Source organism: Takifugu rubripes, chromosome 11, assembly GCF_901000725.2.
Source record: "Takifugu rubripes chromosome 11, fTakRub1.2, whole genome shotgun sequence".
Classification (NCBI taxonomy): Eukaryota; Metazoa; Chordata; class Actinopteri; order Tetraodontiformes; family Tetraodontidae; genus Takifugu; species Takifugu rubripes.
The window spans coordinates 6,334,975-6,359,038 of record NC_042295.1 but is presented as its reverse complement, the minus strand read 5'-3'; the positions used below and the strand labels follow the sequence as shown (position 1 = coordinate 6,359,038).

Sequence of the window (24,064 nt, the reverse complement as noted above, 5' to 3'; positions counted from 1 at the left end):
CAGATAGAAAGTGCGGTATGCCAAATATTTCTCTGTGAGCGGGCAGAAGACCAGAAGCTGGGCGCCTGTGAGCTCATGTCTGACCGTGAACACAACTATATCAGCGTCACCTTTGCCTCTGGAGCGACACCAAAGTCTCTTGGCTTGGAAAGGCGGAGGCAAAAGACTCCCCTGAGTCAGTTCGGACTGGCGACATCGTTTTAACTGTGAGTCAAGTGGGGCGGACGTTTGTCATCACTATGAGCGGCCCCCTGGTCTTCCACATGTGTGTGGTACTGGTGTTGGAGACTTTTTGGACGGGAGTCGGGGGCGCACAAGTCTCGAACGCCAAAGTAATAAGAGGAACTATCAGAAGAGACGGTAAGATCCTGACGGTGATCCCCGCTGACGCTTGTTGCACTCTGAATGTTCCTTAATGTGACAATTAGGATGCATTTACGTTTTAGATGACGGGAATAATGACCTGATCTGACTAAAACGTTCAGTTTATAATTGTCCTTTCTGAGTCTGAATAATCAGCTCAGGAGGAAGTTTAAAAAGTCACTTTGATGTCTTAACTTTGAGAGGTGTTTTGCTGTTATTTCCCTTGTTATGTCCCTTAGCAATGAAACATAAACGATCACTGAATTAGACTCCTACCTGGATGTGGGAGGCCTGTTTGTTGCCTGCTTGGGTGGTAATATATAAAAATACCAGGACTCCATTAAGTAGCATATTTCTCAGTGGCATAAGGTTCCGGTAACATGGCAGCATAAAAAGCTTTGATAATGTTTACAGCTAGATGTAAGCTGGATCAGAGCAACATTTCTCTCGTGAAAAACGTTTCACATGTATTATCTTGTTCCCTCAGACTATGATTAGGGAACTCTGATGCCATTTATTGACTAATTGAAGAAGCGATTCTCACTCACTCACTCACTCACTCACTCACTCACTCACTCACTCACTCACTCACTCACTCACTCACTCACTCACTCACTCACTCACTCACTCACTCACTCACTCACTCACTCACTCACTCACTCACTCACTCACTCACTCACTCACTCACTCACACAGATGAAAAGTAACCAAAGGTTGATCCCTTCCTGCCCAGCTAGGGTCAGGGTTAAGGAGGTTAGGGTTAGTCCCTTCCTGCCCTGCTATGGTCAGGGTTGGGAGGGTTAGGGTTTATCCCTTCCTGCCCTGCTAGGGTCAGGATTAGGCGGGGTTAGGGTTATTGCCTTCCCTCCGAGCTAAAAGGGGTGGTGGCTCTCCAGACAGTTTGTAAGAAGATAATCACAGAGAGGAAACAAGTGAGGTGGTGGACTTCAGAGAATTGGTCAGGTTGAAGGAAGTGGACATTTATGAAGCAGCTGGCAGGACATAAGGGAAAAGGGTGTGCAGATAGTGATATGCCAAGCAAGAAATGTATCAGAAGAACAGATAGTGAGGTAATATCAAGCCAAAAAGACAGTTTTAATGAAGAGAGCAGAGTAGAAGTTGAAGAGAGTATTTTACCTCACTATCTAAGCAATGCTCAGAACATTAAAAGAAGGAGAAAAGGCATGAACTCTTCTCTATTATCATGCAGACCACAGACAAATATGGTTTTCTAGTGTGGGAGGCTCACACATGTCCATAGAAGTGGAAATGAAGCATCTTGATCTTCTGCTCCAGTAATGATTGCTTCAAAACAAAACAAAAAACCAACAGATTCCCCAAGATCACTTAGATAAGACAAATATAATAATATAATAAAAGGGTGATCTTGCATACAGCATTTGCAAGAACACCCTTTTATTATTATTATATAGCTCTACATTCCGACAGCTATCACGGATAGCCTATATTAGGCTATATCAATTATGCACACTACTGTATAACATTGCTGGTTTCACATTTCTACTTCAATCTGGTGAGAAAATTGCCCAAATTGTTTGGGACTGTACAACCTAGACCAAATTAATCAGTAAGGTATCTGTGATTTATCAGAATGTCGACTATTGTGACACAACATTTATTACCGTACCATATGGGGTCGCTGTCTCCGTCAGGGATGATTACTGACAAAACGGTCTCCTCAATAATTCCTGCTATTTCTGTATTTGACAATTTGGACAGTGAGCCTCCTCCTTCTGTGTCAGATATATTTTTTCTGTGTGCACAAATATGTTTTTTTGTTTTTTATATCAAACGATTTTCTTTTGACCCCAGGCATGGTTCTGGGGATGGCAGAGACGACATTAACTGCATCTCTTACCTCCTTGTTTTTTGATTTGCCTGTCCTTGTCACACCACTGCTAATTGCTGACAGTAAAATGTGTGGGGTTTTTTTAAATTCAACTTCACTCAAATTAATCTCTATCTCTTCTTCAGAAAGTTTGAAAACTTTTGTTCTCTTTCTCATTTTGCTTGTGCCATGATTGACTGGTAACCTGTATGCATCAATAAACACCTCCTTTTATGGTGGTCATTGCCAATTCATGGGTCGGGATTTATGCAAATAGCTCATTACCAGGTGCGCGCTGTCAATTTACGGTCATTTGGCATTCATGATCTACACTAGTGTTTACGATCAGATCTGACTTTACCCCTCACAGTTTCACCTGTTCCTGAATCCAGAGTAGTTTTTTAGTGGAGTACACTTTTATGTGTAAATCTGTTTGCAAATTTACTAACGTTTCATGAATTAGACCCATTGAGATCAGGGAACATCTGTTATGAATTGACTAGTCCAGCCACAGGCCACAGTACTTCAGTGATTGTGCTAGGATTTTAACTTCTTTAGCAACCAGATAAGAGTGCTGAATCGTCTGTAAAGAATGATGCAGTAACAAAGAAGTGTTTTAAATAGTCTCAGTGGTTTAAATGTGTGTATGCGTGTGTGTTTGTTTGTGTGTGTTTGGGGAGTTATGTCTTTATAGAATTTATGTTTTCACCCTGTCACTATGTGATCGACAATGAAGTTTTTTGAAACTTTAATGTTAGTTAGCAACATCGTCACGAGCAAACCAACATGTCAGTGCAGTAAAACTTTGTTGGAGTAAATTGGACAGATAAACACAAACTGTCTGTTTTGGATGCAATAGCATCTACAGAAAGTTTCAGTGCGACAATCATGTCATTGATTGGATGGGTGAATTATGACATTATGTCTGATCATACAAATTGCATAAAATGGCACATATCAGCAGAAATGGCACATATAATCAGAAAGCCCAAAACAAAGTACCTCTTGCAACTTTCCTTTTGCTGTATGTTGCTTGTTTGGGAGTCGGGCACTTGTTTCATGTAAAGTCCTACAGACAATTTTTGATTGTAACAGGTGTTGTATAAATAAAGATGAGTTAAACTGAAAAGTTTGCTTTCTACAATGGTCCGGTTGTCTTTGTTCACTTGGTAGAATTCCCAAACCAGGAGTAGCCATGTTTGTCTGAACAGGAGCGTGTGCATGCGTGCGTGCGTGCGTGCGTGCGTGCGTGCGTGCGTGCGTGCGTGCGTGCGTGCGTGCGTGCGTGCGTGTGTGTAATACCTGATATGGGGACTCGCCCATTTCTATTAAAAATAAAAACAAAACAAGGCAATAAAATGCAAGAAGAATAAAATGCAACCAACAATAAAAGACATCAGGGAATGTGATAAATGTGAGATGAGAAAAGTGAGTTTTTTCCTGAGGTTTCCAGGCAGGAAGTTCCACAGTCTAGGGGCCAAAAAGCAAAGGCCCTGGCTGTTTCCGAAACCACACACTCGTTCCCTATTCACTACTCACTACATGGGGGACATGGATTGAGTGACCTACGTAGCACACTCAATTTAAAGTTAGTATTCAGACAACGGCGTCATTTACGGCTAAAGTGAAAGAATTTGAGGCTTTAGTATCAAATGTGAAACAAACAGCGGACAATACATACATTTGTAAGTCATCTCTCCTTGTTTACCCGCCATTGATAGATTGTCACGTGATACCATAAAGGCTGATGGGATATATTTTCTGAGTTAGGGTACATCTGTTGTACACTACTTTTCGCAGTGCATTGTGGGATACATTGAGTGCACTACATAGGGTACAGCGATGCTCACTAACATTTCGGACACTATTTCAAAATGGCGTCCACACTATTGAGTGCACTATGTAGGGTATAGGGGGTGGTTTCGGAAACAGCCCCTGTCTCCTATCATCACCAGGCAACTATTAGGACACCTAAGGAGGGTCCTGCTGGAGGACCTCGGGGAGTGATCAGGCTCACAGGGGAAAGCATATCAAAGATAAAAGTCTGGCACAACTATTCAAATCTTGGAATGCAAGTGGTAAAGAGGACTTGACCGCGATTGATCCAGAGAAGGACCCATTTGGCCGATCCACACATCACTAACATAACCATGGACATTCATGTGGAATGAGCCAGCAGGCAATCATCAGACATGATAATTTCACACCATTCAGTTCTACTCAACTTTATCTAGCTTGTGTTACAATCAAACATGTCTCTAGTTGCTTTAAAGCAAAACCTTCTGTTATTTCAAGATATTGAAATAGATGAAATTTGTTAAACACAACGTTTAAAGTTGTAATGCTGAGAAAAGAACATTTTATCTGAGAATATGAGATGAGGGAAACATTGATTTGTTACTTAGGTTCTGGTTTGCGGCCTGGTTCCAAACTGTAGATAGTATCGCTTTCCTCCAGAAATGACACGTATTGAACGTTCAGTACAAGATAGCCAAAAAGACACTGGCGTAAAAGGACTGCTGTCCCGTCAGGCAGTTTCTGCCACTGGGGCTGCTTAGAGGTAAGAAACTGACAAATGTCACCAGCAGTAGATGGAGCTGTAGTTGCATTCAGCCCAGGAGAATGTTGGATCGCAATACCTCTCGTGTGTAGCTGCTAATCCGCGTGTTCTTTGAATGAAGACTTAAAGAAGAAAAATACCAATTTCAAAATGTATTTAACAATAGAACCAATTCGAGGTACAAATATTACAGAGCTCCGGGCCAGTTCATAACCCTACAATAACAGAGTCCATTGCCAGGGCATGAAGTCTGACAACCTAACTATCCCTTGGCCCAGTGTTTTATAGAAACACACATGCAAATTCTCAATGTTCATACAATCCAATCCAGTTCCTCTGCTGGGATGACCTCGTCCTCTTCTTCCAGTCCCATCCCATTATCTTCCCAGGTGGCCAGATCAAAGTTCCCATTCATCATGTAAATAAGATCATCAACCCCACCCTGATGTCCCGTTTATAATGGGTGTTTAACACCCCCTGCCTGACTGGCTCCTGAGATTACAATGGAACAACAAACAATCCTGTGAAAGACATGTCTCTGATCTTGATTACATTTGCTAATGAATCTACCATGCCTAACTTCTAAGAGAAGACAGGAACATATGCCAAAACACATAACAACAAGATAAAGTCAATTCTCATCAAGAATTATCCCTGATAGGGGGATGAAAGTAACATCTTTGGGAGAAATCCTTCAGTGCACCATGAGAGCTGAATCTTTGTCTGACAGGAAAGAATCCCTCCCCCCCGCCAGACGCTTATCTTTTCCTCACCAACTGTCAGCAGTTTTGCCCATAATTCCCTCCCTCTCATAGATTCATCCATTTGTGTACCTCAGCAGTTCCCTCTGTCTCTCCTTGTCATCATTGATTGCCCCCCTCCTTTATGCCATCATTTGCTGACTTAACTTGGTATCTGAGCAGTTGGGAATATAGGGACACATTGCAAACACAGATAAAGTGGGATAAAAATAGGAAACAAAGAGGAAATCCCTATTAGTGGGGTAGGAGAGGAAGACAAGCAGAAGGAAAAGTTAAAAGACCAAACATGAGGAGAGACAGAGGGACGGTTTCTGTGCTATTGTGGAGCTTGCAGCTGAAGGCAGCTGAAGAAATGATCCCAGTAGCCAGAAGGTCAGAGGCGTAGTGACATGAGCTTAAACAGGAGCTCCGACCACACACAGACACGTTTCCTGGCACATGCATGCGTACACACACACACACACACACACACACACACACACACACACACACACACACACACACACACACACACAGGAAACTGCTAATGTCTGGCAAAGTCAGCGCAGGAATCGCTGTCAAAACATCAGCATCTGCTGAGCAACACTCAGAGGAACCAACACAGCCCTTTGGGATCAGGCCGGCGGCACTGATCCAACAGCTGCTGTGTGCAGAGGGGGGCAAAGAAAATATCCTTTCACTTAAACTACTTTACTTTACAGCACATATTTATTTGAATTTGTCTGCAATATGAACCTTTTAAAAAATGAATTAAGTTTGACCTTCACTGACCTATCTTACAAATATTACATTATTTTAAGTTAGTCACGGATGATCAACAATGGAGCATCTGTATGTGAGCGACTGTTGGGCTAATTTATATCCTCCTCTGCTCTGTTGTTTAGGCTGCAGTAGCCGTCAGCAGGAGCCCTCTTCCTCTCTCAACAGTCCTTAGAATCACCCCCCTCCACCCTAACACATACACACACACACACACACATTATCACAGATTATGATATGTAGAAGCATGTCATGGGAATAATGTCAACTACATCCGAGGAGACATTTGGAAGACAGGGAGCCAGTGTCAAACGTGGCTGTCTCACAAGACTCTACATCATGGATGACACAAATACCGTAAATATAGTAAAGCCTGAGTTAGCTGCAGATAATACTCGGGCAGATATCGCTGTAGCAGCTTTCACAGCAGCGCCTTTATCCTCTCAAACCCATATGTGTCAACACGACTTATCCTTGCCTTTAAACTAGCCAATGTCAACCCAGCTTCTTTATCATCTTACTGTTATTATTTTTATAAGCTATACCAAGATCTGCTATTTCCCCACCTTATTGAATATAACATCAATATTTAGACCTCAGGGTCACTAGAAACCGAAAGTTTGAATACACATTTCCTCAATATATTCTACCATAACAGGAGAAGCATTTCAAGGATCAGGTCAATCTTATTATCCTTTAAGGTCTCCGAGGGCAGAGCCTTTGCCACTTTAACAAAAGAGACAAGATGCTGCTAGAGCGACATGGTGAGTTTTTTCAAACTGTACGGGAGTGATGCCTTAGTAGTGGAACAGACCACAGATTCCTGCTACTCCAAATAACTGCTCAGCACATTGGTGTGACAGCTGTGGGACATTAGCAGAAGTAATTCTTGAGCTGATTTTTTTACTCTGATTTGTGTGGAGTCCAAAGTGTATGTCCAGATGGTTGGGTCTGATTTGAGCAGATTTGGAAACCAGTGTAGTGCCTGTTGAATAAATTCATTTTTTTTAATGGAAGTCAGTCCCAAGCACTCAAGGTAAACATCACTGTCTTTCTTCTGAATTCATTTTTATAATTTGTGCTCAGGTTTTCACGTTTCAGTCATAGAATATGAAGGAATATGTATATTTTAGTACAGTCTCCCAAGTGCATATGTGCTGTCTCTGCATTCGTGTATTGTGGCTGCAGGAGCAACCGTGACTCAATTGACTTGTCGTCAAAGCTGACACAGCAATTCACAGTTCTTCTGCATTCTTCTGCATCTTTATCATATCTGCAAGCTCAGATATGAATATGTCATTGCCGAGGAGGACGGCGCAGTAATGGGATGGACGTGAGACAAGCAGTATTCCGCATCATACTGCGATCAGATATCAGCTGTAAATCCCATGTTTTTTAATCTTGGGTGTAAGACTTTAGGGTGCTTACACTTATGAGCGTGATAGTATTTTCTATGTAGAACAAACCAAGTCTGTGACAGACCTGCTGAAAGGACAGGAGTAATTAGGATGCTTATTCATCATGTATATGCTGTCTGTGCATTTATGTTTGCTTTTGACTTAACTTTAGGCGTAAAAGCAATTACTCCTGTCATTTAGAACACATGAATATTACGGTGGAAGGACAAATGTCTTTGCATTTTAAGCATGAAAAATGTATGCATTCTATAGTCAGGCCCACATTATATCAATATGTGTGGGACTGAGTTAAAAAGTAAATTTGTCTTTAGCCAAGGGTTAGTATTTCAGAGACAAATGGCTGGGTGTGCTGTAGTTCAAAAGAGAATAAAAAACCGGTAGAGAAGATGCTGCAGGATGGAGGGATGAGAAGAGAGGGAGAGATAAAGAGAGAGGGGGAGAGAGAAATGCAGGTCAGAAGCAGATGCTGACCAACGCTGACATCCCCCACCAGATGCAGTGTTCACCTTCAAGATATGTGCATATGCTTGTGCATATGTGTGTCTGTGTGTGCGCGCGCTGTAATAAGCCTGTACTAGCTCAATTTTTGCCACGCTCATGACAAATCTGTTTTAAAAAGTATCCTTTTTTTAGTCATGCCCACAGCGCCAGTAAGCGCACATACACACACACACACATCCTTGTACCTTGTAAATTGTTCATCTTTGTGAGTACTGTCATAGACCTAAGGCATTCCCTAGCTCCTAACAACCCTATAGAAACTAACCCTAAGTCTCAAGCTAAAAACCATGTCTTACCCCTTAAACAATCCTTTGAAGTTGTCAAAATGTCTTCACCTCCCAAAAATTCCCTCACTTAGGGATTAAGATTTTGCTTCTCATGTAGCAAGAACACACTTGCACACACTTATTTACTTGTGTCTTTCCAATGTTGCCACTTGTGTCATCTGGTTTTCTGCAACATTTAGGAAAGAGTTGTCCCATATACACTCACCAATGTAAAGGGCTGCAGAGCTGCAGTTTATGGGCCTTGGATATAGACAAATCCAGGAATGTTTGAAGGACACTGTCATTTATGAGGACCTGTTAGAAAACTGTTGACTCTTTGGTGACTTCTGATATGCTCTTCTAACCATTTTGAATATGTTCAGGGTGGTTAGACCAGATGAATGAATTTGATTCTAAACCTTAACACACATAGTTTTGCCTCACTTCCATCCTGAAGTGCTAGAGAGACATGAAATGCACATTAGTCAGGATTCCACTGTACATTGGACAAGTCTGACTTGATCCAAGTCTCAATAGGGTTACCTGAGACAGATTGACAGACACAACTGTCAAATGGAATGTAAAAATACAAATCTGCAGATGAAATTAATAGTTAATATTTAAAAAAGGTACACAAGTTTCATAAATGATATGAATATGCTGACTGGATTCTTAAACCTTCTGTGACGGGTATGGTATGGACCCAAGTGCAGTACAAAACAGGCAATGAACTGATGAGGAGTTAATAGGTTTATTAACTGCAATCTGGCACACAAAAACAGTTCACGGGTGGGGCAGTGGACTTGGTCGAGGCAGGCAAAAGTTCAGTAACCGGGAGGCAGGCAGAATCAGGCAAACAGTCCAGAGGGAGACTGGCTGAGCTCGTGGTCAAAACAGACGACAGAGGGATTTTACCGGGGGTCAGGCAGAACAGGCAGGTCATACACAGGCAGGGTCGATACCTGGAAGACAGGCAGGTAAATGCTGGAAAGTCTTGCATTGCAGTGAACAATCTGGCACTGAGTGAGTGTGAGGCTGGAGAATATATACTGGTAGGTGAGCTGATTGATGAGTGAGAGCAGGTGTGTGATCAGTGACTGAGAGTGGGTGTGGTGATCAGAGGGTGTGGTAAAGTACTGAGTCCATGGGCTGGAGCAGAGTGTGACACCTTCTGTCCAAGAAAATCTCTTTATCTAATTGGCAAACTCACCAGACAGAAAAACAAGACACAGTCTGGTGATGTAAAGAGAGCTTCCAATTTTCAACATTCCAAAGTGTCTTATTACTCTAAATACTGCTTGTACCATAATATTTGTCAATGCTTCAAAATTAATAACTCAGCTGCGCTTTAAACACCCTTGTGCTCATTAAATAAATGCAAAATGCTCAAAAATTTAAACTTCAAAAGATTCAACGGTGAAGAAAAACTGAATTAGACAGTCCGTCCAAACTATTGTTAATATAAAGAGCGCTGATCCTCCTCACCTGCACATATAGGTGAGCTTCCATTCTAAGTAACCTTTGTGAACTACTCTTCTTTAACCTAGCTCACCTCTTCACTCCAGCATCTGCTTTATTAAAACAGTTTTCATTATAATATTTTAATAAAAGCCAGCTGCTTTGACTAAACCTCTCTCTACACACACATACACACACACACACACACACACACATACATACATACATACATACATACATACATACATACATACATACATACATACATACATACATACATACATACATACATACATACATACATACATACATACATACATACATACACCGCCACTAAAGATTTGGGTAAGCTTCAGTTCCAGGTTCGGTGTCCACAATTTGCTGGCATGTAATCATGAAACCACAGATCACTGTTCTGCTTTAGTTTTTGATAAAGACTCTGTGGTCTGCTGTGGAATTCAAGTCCATCCATTCTGAGCAACTTAGAAATACTGCCATTATCATCTAAAGAATAGCTGGTTTAAGAATAAAGTAGGGTGCAATAACAATTATTTAACATTAACTGGTATGAAGATAATATAAAACACATTGTGTTTCCTATAATAGTGTTTTTAAATATTCTTATTTGAACTGATTTGCTCAACAGAGGCTTTCCTTATCAGACTTTTTCAGTGTGAAAGCAAGGTTGATGAAATGGCTTCCATTCTTACTGAAATATTAATTCTCTGTTACCAGAAAATAATCTGATAATCAAATTAAAGGGACGTATTTGATTTCTGACAAGAAAAGAAACACGGGGGGAAAAAACAACCTCTAAATACATCCTGCTGACTGAGCCTTTGTGAGACTGAAGGGTCAGTTTGAGAGAATGACATGGAAATGGAACATTTTCATATGTATGTATGTCTGTATGTCTATGATTTATCTGATGTGAATGCACTCAGATCATATTGTTGGATTCATAGTTTTTCTGATTGTAAAAGCTGTGTTGCCTATGTTTATGTAAAGTGGACTAACTAATTGATTAGTTGCAACCACTAACAGAGAGAAATCGCCTCATCACAGACATGTACCAGAAAGAGGATAACATCACAGTAACAGCAGCAGGTGGAGTCATCCATAGCCCCCGCTATCCCAATGCATACCCTCGCAATCTGCTGCTGTCTTGGAAACTACTGTCACCACCTGGTACACGCATACACCTGGAGTTTGATGGGCAGTTTGGCTTGGAAGAAGCTGACAATGGAGTGTGCAGGTAAAGTAAAGGTACTCTGAGATGTGGCTGAAGAATAGATATTATGGGTTGATCTACCGCAGGGGTATTTTTACAGAGCATGGTAAACTTGAAAGGGCCTATGAATGACTGGAACATGGACCTCAGTTGCCCCAGATGGAATCTCTCCAGGGTTTCAATACGATAGGATATTTGTGGCATGGGGCTCTAGCCCTTGAACCACTAGGGGGTGATGTATTTTGAACAGAAACGAGGGAGGACATTGTTCAAGAGTACTTTATTGATCCCTTTAGGGGGTGTCCACCAGGGAAATTAGCAAGTTCATAAGAGAAGCAGACTCAGGCTCCAGCTGAGGACCTGGTGATGCACTCAGAGCTGGGACAATAGATGCGTGTCCTCTGTGGGACTTTGTGGGAAATACTGGGGACAGGAACTTTATAGGAACCATTCCTCTCACTTGGCCCTCTTGATGGCCATTTCTCCACTATGGGTGGATGCAAGCTGCATCTGTGTACACATCTATAAATCAGACTCGTCAGCTTGGCTTTTGTTTTTCTGTGAGTCCTGAGTTAAATGGGCTGCAGTTGCCAGATCATAACCCAGTGACTACCAGCCTATAAATAGTTGAAATAATCTGGCAGTGAAGATTTACAATAGTTGTTGTATTCAGCAGTCCTAAGTCCTAATTCACAATTTACCTACCTCTGTGTCTGTCTTGCTCTAGGTATGATTTTGTTGAAGTGGAGGACCTATCAGAAACCAGCACTATAATTTGGGGTCGTTGGTGTGGCCAGAAAGCACCACCTAGTCTCAACTCCAAAGCCAACATGCTCAGAGTCACCTTCAATTCAGATGATTACTTTGTTGAAAAGCCAGGATTCAAAATCTACTTCTCAATGCTGGTGAGCCACACACTTTATTATGATATTTACTCTTTTTAGGGGGCATCAAGTTTTGAAGCACAGCACCGAAAGGCCTGAACAATCTCCAACCCCTTTCAGAGAGCGAGGAGAGGGAAGTGTTCTTTGACTTAGAATGAGGCCAAAGTTTAACCAACGATGCAAGAACTTCTTTTGCAATTGTGACAAAACAAAATTATATTGACAATAGAGGTATATTGTGGAGACCCCTGTGTAATAAAGGATTAAAAAGAAAGAATAGTTAGGAATGAGTTCTCCTTTAAGATTTTAATCTTGTACTCCTCCATTCATTACAACTTTTGAAACAAATGGAAGCAAGGACAGTACTGATGAGGCAGATTATACAGATGTCCTTTTACTTTTCATAGACATTTTTGTCATTATTACAACTCTTCTGAAAACACTAAATTATGGGCTTGAGAAAATGCAACTGGACTCCTCCTGAGTATTTTAAAAAATAGTAGACCACCCTGTTATCAACTTAGTAACTCAGCCCAGACTAGATGGAGACAGTTTGACTCTACACTAGGCCCAGCTTTATAGTCGCAATGCTCCAGATTTTTTTCAAATCAGAACTTGACCATTTTCATACATACGCCCACATTGGATGCGGCTCTGATGTTTTGCTATGCTAGTCTTAACAGTCATGTTGCATTTTATCAAATATTTACTTCAGGCTAATTTGGATCCTACCCCACACTGGAGACACAACCATCAAGGAGGCCACATAAGTGAAACATTTCCCAGTAAGTTCCTGCCCTCAGGAATTCCCACAGCAAAAACACATCACAATTGTGAAATAGGAAAGGGACCACCGTGTAAAATAATGAAAACCCCCGAAGATTTGATCACTTAGTTAATGTTCGCCAAGATATCCGACTTTAATTAGTCTCCAAGGGCCATGGTTTGTTAACTGTTATCATGAGGGAAGCACAACTGAACAAATGCAAATTTCAAAGCTGTGTAAATACCCAACTCCTTTGATTTTTTCCTAACAGTTGCTGAGTACTGTAATTATAAAATGATAAATGCCGAGAAAGAAATGAAGACTTAAAGAATTTAGCATAATTCCTTTCAGCTACCCACTTCCTCCAGACTGGAGGTGTAGTACACTATTCACCTGTTCAATCAATCAATCTTTATTTATATAGCATCTGCAGACCCAACCCCTCACCCCTTCCCTGACATTAACCTCCTCCGTTGCTTCTCAAATCAAATCAAATCAATCTTTATTTATATAGCGTCTTTTACAATCAAAATTGTTTCAAGGTGCTTTCCAGAATCCCAGGGCCTAACCCCAGACAAGCAACAGTGGCAAGGAAAAACTCCCCTTTAACAGGAAGTACAATATGAAGTAATATCTGCTAGGCAGTTTGCACAGGCCATCAATCTAATTTAATTAACAAATTAATTAACTGTCTCGATATCCTGAAGTCTAAGCAAACACATGGAAGTGCAGGCACTGTGATCAGAAGACCTCAGCTTTTAGATACAGGTGGACGGACAGAGGGAGGGAGGGAAAAACATGAAAGTAAGGACAAAACACTGAAAAGGATTTTTTTTTACAATAGACAAAACTAAACTTGGGCTACACTACATGAATTAGCTAGACATAAAATTCTAAAATAACTAGTGAGAGAAAAGAAAGAAATTTATTAGCTTAAGAGAAAGATCCTCAAATAAAATCAGGCAATAAGGATGCTTCCACCAATGTCATTAAACTATAGTCAACTATAGTATAGAGAAAATTTAGCTTTATCTGAAATGCCAAACCAGACATATTTTGGCTTTATATGGTTGATATCCAACAGATTAAAAGCACAAGCAAAGGCTACTCTCTTACAAGACTCTATTTGATTTACTAGCTGAATTTCCTGTGGCTGTAAGTAAGATAGGTGGTCGTGTGGAGAGAAAATCTGCGGGGAACTGCTCTTGTTGTCTTCACCATCCTCCATACAGTTGTCAGCTGGACCATTTGGCAGTGGTATAATATGGCCTTTTTTAACCTCCATATTAAAAAAGACCATAGCCCCGGTCTTCCTTCTGCTTGACTGCTAGGCCACAACTGGTCTTAGACTGCTACTGGACCTTGACCACTATGGAACCTCTAATGCTACTGGGCCAATGCCGCAACTGGACCTAGACTGCTATAGGGCGTAGACTGCTACTGGACCCAGGCCACAACTGGACTTCGACTGCTACTGGAATCAAATCAAATCAAATCAAATCAATCTTTATGTATATAGCGTCTTATACAATCAAAATTGTTTCAAGGCGCTTCCAGAATCCCAGGGCCTAACCCCAGACAAGCAACAGTGGCAAGGAAAAACTCCCCTTTAACAGGAAGAAACCTTGAGCAGGACCAGGCTCATGTAGGGGCTCCTGCTGATGGCCGGCTGGGTAAAGAGAGAGGAGAGGGGAGGAGAAGGAGTGGGAGAGGAGAGGAGAGGAGAGGAGAGGCACAGAGCACAGAAACACACACAAAAATACACTATACAATAGGTCAGCGGGGCCGGAGGTCATCATGCAGCTCTGAAGGTGGCGATACCTGTAAATAAATAGAGAGGGGAGGGGGGGGAGAAGCAGAAAAACTACACAGGAATCATCATAACTAGTCTGCTTGATGAGGAGGAGGAAAGGAGAGGAGAGGAAACCATGATCCAGTGGGGTGACAGAGGCCTGTCAGGTGATCATGTTTCCGGACCCCGGCAGCCTTGGCCTATAGCAGCACAGCTAAGATGTGACCTAATGATTAGACGACCCCCTAAGTATGATAATTTGTCTATCTATGATAGTAACTGGGACTACAGAATTAACAACAATAAGCTTTTTCAAAGAGGTAGGTTTTAAGTCTGATCTTAAAAGTAGCGATGGAGACTAATTTAATGTGTGAGTTGAAGGAGAGATTTTGATCAAAAGTTACTCCTAGATTCCTCACAGAGAGACTAGATGTTAATGAGATACCATCTAGAGTGATTATGTGATCTAATCTATCCCTGAGAGGTTCAGGACCAAACACCATGACCTCAGTTTTTCCTCGGTTAAGGAGGAGGAAATTTGAAGACATCCAGGACTTTATGTCTTTAAGACAGGTCTGGAGCTTCACTAACTTCTCTGTCTCCTCGGGTTTCATGGATAAATAGAGCTGAGTGTCATCAGCATAACAATGAAAATTTATCCCATGCTGCCGAATAATGTTCCCTAAGGGAAGCATGTACAATGTGAAGAGGATTGGTCTGAGTACAGAACCTTGAGGAACTCCATGGCTAACCCTACTGTATGAGGAGGGAACACCATGGACATAAGCAAACTGGTATCTATCAGATAAATATGATCTAAACCAGTCTAGTGCTGTCCCTTTAATCCCAATCACATGTTCCAGTCTATGTAACAGGATGCTGTGATCAACTGTATCAAAAGCAGCACTGAGGTCCAGCAGAACCAGCATAGAGACCAGTCCATGATCGGAAGCTATGAGAAGATCATTAGTGACTTTAAGAAGTGCTGTTTCTGTGCTGTGGTGAGCTCTAAAGCCTGACTGAAACATCTCAAACAGGCTGTTCCTCTGCAGGTGCTCCAGTAACTGAGTCACCACCACCTTCTCTAGAACTTTAGAGATAAAAGGAAGGTTGGATATTGGCCTATAATTTGCTAAGACATCAGGATCCAGTGATGGTTTTTTAAGCAACGGCTTAATCACTGCCACCTTGTAGGACCGGGGTACATAACCTGACACTAAAGAACCATTGATCTGGTCCAGGATAGAACTGCCTATCAATGGTAAAACATCCTTCAACAGGTGTGTTGGGATGGGATCTAAAAGACACGTGGTGGTCTTGGATTTCTGAATTAGCGAAGACGCCTCAGAAAAATATATAGGGGTGAAGGAGTTTAAGGGCTCGTTGGATAACCTGTATGTTCCCACAGTCAGTACATCTGGTGATGGTCCAGTTGTAGGGATGGCCTGGTTAGCTTTCTCTCTGACAGCTAGAACTTTATCAGTGAAGAAGCTCATGAAGTCTTCACCACTAAGGGAAGAAGGGATACGTGGATCTAAAACACTGTGACTCTTGGTTAATTTGGCCACAGTGCTGAAAAGAAACCTGGGGTTGCTCTTATTTTCCTCAATTAAAGAAGAAAAATAAGCTGTTCTAGCCTTACAGAGGGCCTTTTTATAAACTAATAGACAGTCTTTCCAGGCTAGATGATAGCTGTCTATTTTACAAGAATGCCACTTCCTTTCCAGTCTTCGCACTTTCTGCTTGAGGGTCCTGATATGTGAATTATACCAGGGGGCACACCTCCTCTGATTTACTATTTTCTTTTTCAGGGGGGCAACAGAATCAAGCGTGATTCTTAGTGAGGTTGCTGCACCTTCAGCAATAGAGTCAACCTCTGCAGGGCTAAGATTATAATTATTAATCCCTGGGGTAACACACAGTGGTCCTGGGATTAGCACAGGGATCACTTCCTTAAATTTAGCTACAGCATTATCTGAAAGACATCTGCTATAGTAAGACTGTGCTCTGAGCATAGAAGAATCCTTAATCATAAATGTGAAAGTGATCAAAGAATGGTTTGACAGGAGTGGGTTCTGAGGGAACACTGACACATGTTCTGCCTCAACACCATAAATCAGAACTAGATCTAGGGTGTGGTTATAGTTATGAGTTCGTTGGTTTATCTGCTGGAGGAAACCAACTGACTCAAGTAATGAGATGAAGCCATTTCTAAAGCTGACATTTACAACGTCTACATGGATATTAAAGTCTCCAATGATAATGACTTTGTCCGTTTTAAGGACCAGGTCAGATAAGAAATCAGAGAACTCAGACAGGAACTCTGAATGTGGCCCAGCAGGGGGCCGATATACAACTACAAACAGAAGTGGCTTTTCTGTCCTCCAGTTCAGATGGGTGATGCCAAGAGTCAGGCTTTCAAATGAACTGGAGCCATATTTTGGTCTAGGATTAATTAATAACTTGGAGTGATAGATTGCTGCCACTCCCCCTCCTCGACCAGTAACACGAGGAATATGATAGTTAAGATGGGTAGGAGGAGTAGGAACTAGACCGCTATGGGACCTAGACTGCTACTGGACCTAGACCGCCATGGGACCTAGACCGCTAAGAGATCTAGACCACTACTGGACCTAGGCCACGACTGGACCTAGACTGTAATGGACCTAGACCGACTACTGGATTGATACTGTAAATAAGAATTGGTGTCAAAACCTAACTGCAAATACCACCGGAAAACAGTCAATATTTGGTGTCAGTAGTTTACACCAGTAGTTAGTGCTTTTAACTCCATCTTTTCCCCAGTTGTCTTTGGCTTTTCTTTTTCTAGGCAAAAATGACTATTTAAAAAAATCTGGGTTTTTTTTCTCCTTTTTTTGAATCTGATAGCTTACTGGAACTGTTTGTTCACAGAACTGATTAATTATGATCCTTAAAGAGTCTGAAGAAAGTAGCACCAAGCTATTTGGGTTTTTTTCTTTAAACATTAGTGTCACAACTAGAGGCCAGTGCCATGCAGTGGAAGCTGGTACCTAAATACTGGATGTTGAAGACTGGATGTTGGATGTTGAAGAAACAAAGAAACAAATTCCACCACCAAGAAAATCTCAATGAAAAGAACCCACAAAGAGGCAAATTTGAGTAGGAACCCCCCTACACTTTGACTGTTTCATTTTCCTGTGTATCTTTTTTTTTTTTTTAACTCAGTTGGTTATGTTGAATTTGTCTGGTTCACTACCTGCGTGGTATCTCAGGAACACTATACACCCTTTACTCTTCAGCTATAATTAATTTTACTAGTAAACTATAGCTTTGCTTGAGCAGTAAACCAAAACTAAGTGTCCCTCTGATCTATTTTCACTTTTGTTGAAATTATAAACTAATTTAAAAAAACAAAACTACAAGCTTGTCTCTGGGGGCCTGCATACAGTCTTGGAGTGATAACAGACCCCACAGACCTGCTGACCACACTCATGTCAGGCCAACACTGATGTCTCTGGTAATTTGGTAATGTACCATATAATCTGTAAATACTCTGGTTTACAGGAAGGTTTGGTTGTTAATCTGTATTACAGCAGACATCTGAAAACCACATGCCAGGTTAGTTAATGAAAATCCTTTAAATAATGATGTGTCATGTGTACCACAAGTCAGGAAAATGTGTGTAGGAAGAGGAAACCCCTTCGAAAAGGGGTAGAATGTGCATTTTTGTTGTCTGTGGGTACTTCAATAACTTAACAATAAGTTACAAAAATAAGATGATTAACTACTGATGATTGATAATTATTGCCCCATTCTTGTAGTATGATGACCCTTTGCAGTCCCCCTTGGCCATGGAGGTAAGTCCTGTGCACACACACTCACAAACACGCACTCGTGTGTTAAAAACAACAGCACGAATTGTGATAATAATACGTAGTATCAGAGAGTGCTATGAATGAGTTTTATGAATGCTATGAATGAGCGTAGCTAAGGTACCATAACGATCTTGTTATGGACCAGAGAGAAATTATTCAAATATCACACTAAATCCTGTTCAAATATTGATCATTGAGAGACTCGTGAGGACGACTTGTTATTGCTGTTAATGTGAAATGTTTGCTGTTGGTTAAAGATCAAAATTATGAATTATTTTCTTTTTGATACATTAATAAAACAACATAACCCCTCAGAGTTATAGACCGTCTGCACTTTGACTTGTGTACCTCTGACATACATGTGAATACCATTTTTTATGTTTACGTATATCAACGTAATCAACTATTAAGGGATTAAAGCCACTTTTGGCAGAGTGCCTTGACTATCGGTGATTCCTGTCTGGTCTCACTTCAGAATCAATAATATTATCCCTCCAGGATGATGGTGGACAGATGTACTTTCCAGACACAGAGGTTCCGTTGTCGCTGGAGGAGTTGGATCGTACCATTGCTGCTTTTGAAAGTGTGGAGCAGCTCTTCAGATACCTAAACCCAAATACCTGGAAGCATGACCTGGACAGCATCTACACTCAAAAGCACTTACATTATAGATCCATGGCCTATCATCTGGCAGGAAGATATACCAAAGGTAGAGCTTTTACAAAGCATATGTGCTCCTCAACTATGCAGTAGAGTCATCAAGATAAAATAATATTAGTGATGAGGATGCGTTGGTCCAGCAGGTTTTTACCTGTAAATGATCAATACATGACAATTGCTACATGGACGCACATACTTAAAATGTTTTAGACCAAAACTTCTACAAAATGATGACATCAGCTGTGTAAAAAGCTGCAAGGTGGGATTTTAGTAGGACTAATATCACAAAACCACATTTTAATGGTGTCATTTTCCAAAACAAATGATTACAAATTACGGTAAAGTGACCTATAGCAGCAGAGAGCAACCTCTCCCACTTGGTCAATGTTCTTCAGTCACACATTCTACCCTTCACTATATGTACAAACTTTTGTCAGGCGAACCTAAGATAAGATAAGGTAAAACTTTATTGATCCCACATCAGAGAAATTTGCATGTTACAAAAGTAGCCAGTGGTGTACAACACTAAAAGAAAAACTATTATGTTATGTACGGTACCTTACTATGTACATTATAAATTATATACAGAGGGGAAATTATATACAGAAGGGAATATTATACTATTAAGAATATTATACATTAAGAGTTATGAATGTTGTGCAATCTGGCAGCAGTTGGGAAGAATGACCCGCAGTACCGTTCCTTTTTACACCGTGGGTGTAACAGTCTGCTGATGAAGGAGCTGCTTAAGGCCCCCACAATCTCGTGCAGGGGTGAGAGGGGGTGTCCATAATTGATGTCAACTTGGCTAACATCCTCCTCTCACCCACCTCCTCAATGGAGTCCAGAGAGCAGTCCAGGAGTGAGCCAGCCCTTCTGACCAGTTTGTTGAGTCTCTTCCTGTCCCTTTCTGAGCTTCCACAGCTCCAGCAGACCACAGCGTAAAAGATCACTGATTCCACCACAGTCATAAAAAGTCCTAAGCTGTGTCCTGCCACTCCAAAGGACCTCAGACACACGTCCTACGATGGCTGTATCATCGGAGAACTTCTGGAGGTGGCAGCTGTCTGAGTTGTAGCTGAAGTCAGATGTGTAGAGAGTGAAGAGGAAGGGAGAGAGAACTGTACCCTGTGGTACCCCCGATCCATGAGCTTAATAATGCTCATGTCCTCTCACAACACTGCTGCATTCACATCGTTTCACTGCAGATGGTGCAGTTGTTATGAGGTGATAGTAATGATAGTAGGAGGGGGGGGGGGGTGCACAAGCTTGTGCTGACCAGGGCAGAATCACCCAGCAAGGGGTTCATTTTGTCTGTCTGACATATAAAACATCTTGTTTGATGTAGTGGATAAAGACTGACATGACAGCAATGCTAAAGCTGACCTCCCTACGATCAAATGCAGATGTGAAACATCTCACTCAAAACAGTGAGAGCTGGTAGTAGTAACAATAAGAGCTGATGACCTTGTGTGACCAGCTAAGGATTATTTAGTTAGAAGTTAGATCCCAATAACCCTCAAACATGGAATGTTTATTTTTAAGAGTAGATAACAAAGTTAGCAATGAAAATGCTTAACGACACTCCGCCCAGATCATTAGCATGTTAAAGTTACACAAGGGCTATATTTTCAAGCTCTGCCTTCAGCAAGGTTAGAACTGAAGGAGCCTTCTGTAGAGGAGGTGAAACATCTTGAAGAAAAACCCTAACATGTCCTGTCACTGCAGATATCTTTATTTGAGTGTTTTGATTATCACTAATGTCAGGATTGCATTAATTCCACTGTTTTCTCTGTTCTCAAACACAGTGGGCAGCTTTGTCTTGGATAGACTAATAGATATGAATGAAATGAACTTTGTGCATAATCTCTGTATTATCAACAAAGCTTTACAATCACATATCAATCTAAGACAATTCTCTTTTTCTTCTATTTGATCTTCTTAGACTTGCCTTTTTTCTTTTAGAGGCGATCTTCCTTCTTTTGAAGAGCAGATGTTCACATAGTGAAAGTTTTTTCCTTGAAATGTAATGAAATGCTCCTCATGACAAAACAAATCGGATGAAAGTGCTATACAGTATACTGTGATCAATCAGGCCAATCCAGGTCTATCGAGTCAGATTTAGCCTCATCCAAAGTTTTCCTTCTGCAGCCAACTTAAAGAGCCATATGCCCTTCAAAAAGAACATAATCTTAGTACATGATAAATTGAAATAACGCACTCCTAGTTTCCCTATAACAAAAAGGACAGTTTTAATGGAGATAAGATGCATCTGACTATATATGAAATCCAAGGAAAAGGTAAATGTCCTTTAAAAGGAACAATTCAAAAATTACATTTCACCTTGGGGAAGAACATTATGGTTTATATCTCATACCTGTTTCTCTCCCTCTTGTTCCAGTTGATCTTAACCGTCACTATGATGATGTCAAGCAGTACAGCTGCACTCCTCGTAACTACTCCGTAAACCTGCGTGAAGAGCTAAGGACCACTAACGCCATATTCTTTCCCCGCTGTTTGCTTGTTCAACGATGTGGTGGCAACTGTGGCTGTGGGACTGACAACTGGAACAATGGTTGCAACTGTCGGGCTGCCAAGACAACACTCAAACTACATGAAGTAGGTCTGAATGTGAGGTCTGTAAGTGCCAGGAAGAGCATGTTATCCACAATGGCATGACGCAATCCTTGACAAAAATATTGATTCATTAATACAAGTATTGAAAGTATTCATTATGTTATAGGATATGGCAAACCACCAAGAACTTGTTCTGACTAAAAGCAACAGGCTCAAATTTTTCAGGGATGATTATTAAAGATTTTGATCATTTATTTACTTGTATTTGTCTTTAGTTCATTTTTAAAAGGTGAAATATATACAATAAAGGAATTATGGGATGTAAAATGTAGTTGACACTCTTCCAGCTGCTTATGGTCGGGTCAGGGTTGGGGACAGCAGCCTCAGCCATTCCCACCAGTTTCACTGGGGGAATCCCAGGGCTTTCCTAGGCTAGCTGACAGACTTGACCTCTCTAGTGTGTCTCCTCCCAATGGACATGTCCAAAACACCTTCCCAGGATTTCTGGAGGCATCTGAATCACATGCCTGAAGTACCTCACCTGGCTCCTATCAAGGTGAAGGCGCTCCCAAAGCCTGAGCCTAGCCACCCTATAGAGGAAACCCATTTCACAACCTGTGTTTGCATTGTCTGAACTGTTATTCAGTCTGACTCTTCTTTCGCCTACCTGGGCCTGGACCGTTCTAAGGAGGGTGAGAAGTGTGTAGTTGGAACACACCCCTTGTGTGGAACCAGGCCACCATATCCAGACTCCAGCAGCAGCCTTTAATCTCTAAGCACCTGTAATGATTAATCTTCATGATGTTTTCTTCCTGTCCTCCCTGTTGTAACTGTCGTACTTGTCCTCCCTGGTACATCTGTCCTCCCTGTCGTACCTATTGTCCCTGTCCTCCCTGTCCTCCACCTTAGGTGCTGAAATATACCCCAGAGACCAACCTGTATCAGCGTCATCAGAGGACGCCCGTGCGCTGGGTCATAGCTGAGATCTTCCTCACACATCACGACAGGTGTGAATGTGAGTGTGCCTCCCAGCCCCCCCGCTGAAGCTGCCATGCTGTTGCATGTGTGGAACTGTTTGAATAGACTCTGTCTCCTAAACCTTCTGCAGAAACCATTCCTGCGCTGACACACAGCAGCTCAGGTTCTACATAACATCATGTATTTTGTTTCATTTGGCAGAGTATGTCCCCAGAGTATATCCAAATATTTTCCTGCACTGATGTGACAGATTCACTTCTGGAATATAACACTGGTTGAACGACACCCAAAGAGAAACACAACCCAGGCACACTTACATTAAAAGAGTTTGATGAATGACAGATTCATGTTGCTTCATAAAGTCATATTTATTGTGAATGTGTTTCAATTTATGATCACCTGTGAAAACTGACAGATTGGCAGTTGTTGAGCTTTTTATTTATGAGGCTAAAATTGCTATTATCTTATTATTATCAGTAAAATGCTCCAGATATAAATGATAAAAACACATTCATCCACACACACATGCACACCCACGTTGTTTTCGTTCCTTTATCACTCTTCTGTTCATCATCCCAATGCACACATCTTCTGTTCTGCATCATTAGCTCTAAAAACACAGCTGTCTGCATCTGTGCAGCTTTACAGTCTTTACATTCCATCAGAGTGGAATTCTGTACTTTGGAATGTTATGGGAATGCTGCTAACATGGAAAAACCATTGTGATCTTGAATGACAAGAGAACCAGTCAGGAAGATGGATGTAGGGGGTTCTCAGCTGATAAACTTGCATTAAAAAGTCATATACACGATATTCCACATTTGTGATTTGATCTTTTACAAAAATGGGAGACGGTTATATTGATGTTGTGTTTGCACTACGCTCAGAAGCAAAGCTGTTACATCCTGTTACATCTCACTCTTGCATTGTATTGATTTTCTGTACTTGGAAATGTCATTTCTGGAAATTCATTTGTTTCTGAAATGAAGAATCAGACAATTAGTCATTTTTATAGACTTTGAACATTGGCCCCTGATGCTGACCCCAGCAGTGTTGTAGCTTCAGTACCAAAGCATTTCCATATGTTCTGACAGGGAAGACTACTGTCTCTGCTAACGCCTCATCTTTGCTTATTTAAGAAAGACAATTAAAACTGTATCTTTATCTCTTCATATATACTGCATATATGTGCATCTCCTTTATTATCCAGATCATTGTGTGTTTTTTCCATTTTTCTCCTTTTCACTTTACATTCTCTATAGAAAATAGATCATACAGCACTAAAAGGAGAGCCCAGACTGAGGTAACTGAGGCACACATAGTGTCAGACATAGTGTCAGTCCTCTGTGGTTGAGAACATCAGCACAGCTCAGTTGTTTCAATT

The 24,064-nt window shown here is 41.2% G+C and overlaps 1 protein-coding gene across 4 annotated transcripts; it reads left to right on the top strand.

Annotated features, from left to right (window-relative positions):
• Positions 1-2: 2 nt before the first annotated feature.
• Positions 3-24,064, top strand: pdgfd (platelet derived growth factor d). 4 transcript variants are annotated; one of them, XM_029844411.1, is made up of 7 exons: positions 3-360; positions 11,001-11,190; positions 11,894-12,071; positions 18,412-18,447; positions 18,964-19,174; positions 21,527-21,744; positions 22,612-24,064. In XM_029844411.1, exons 1-7 carry the CDS (start codon positions 240-242, stop codon positions 22,744-22,746), a joined length of 1,089 nt encoding a protein of 362 aa, XP_029700271.1. In that variant the 5' UTR covers positions 3-239; the 3' UTR covers positions 22,747-24,064. The 4 variants fall into 4 exon arrangements, with proteins under 4 accessions (XP_029700271.1, XP_011606582.1, XP_029700273.1 ...); XM_011608280.2 differs by having other exon boundaries at positions 10,980-11,190; XM_029844413.1 differs by lacking the exon at positions 3-360 and adding an exon at positions 9,408-9,454.

Excerpts from the sequence above, each read along its gene's own strand:
- pdgfd (XM_011608280.2), top strand. The coding sequence starts at position 240 with ATGAGCGGCCCCCTGGTCTTCCACATGTGTGTGGTACTGGTGTTGGAG. Across the intron at positions 361-10,979 it reads AGGAACTATCAGAAGAGACG|AGAGAAATCGCCTCATCACA; the intron begins GTAAGATCCTGA and ends AACCACTAACAG. Across the intron at positions 18,448-18,963 it reads AGTCCCCCTTGGCCATGGAG|GATGATGGTGGACAGATGTA; the intron begins GTAAGTCCTGTG and ends TTATCCCTCCAG.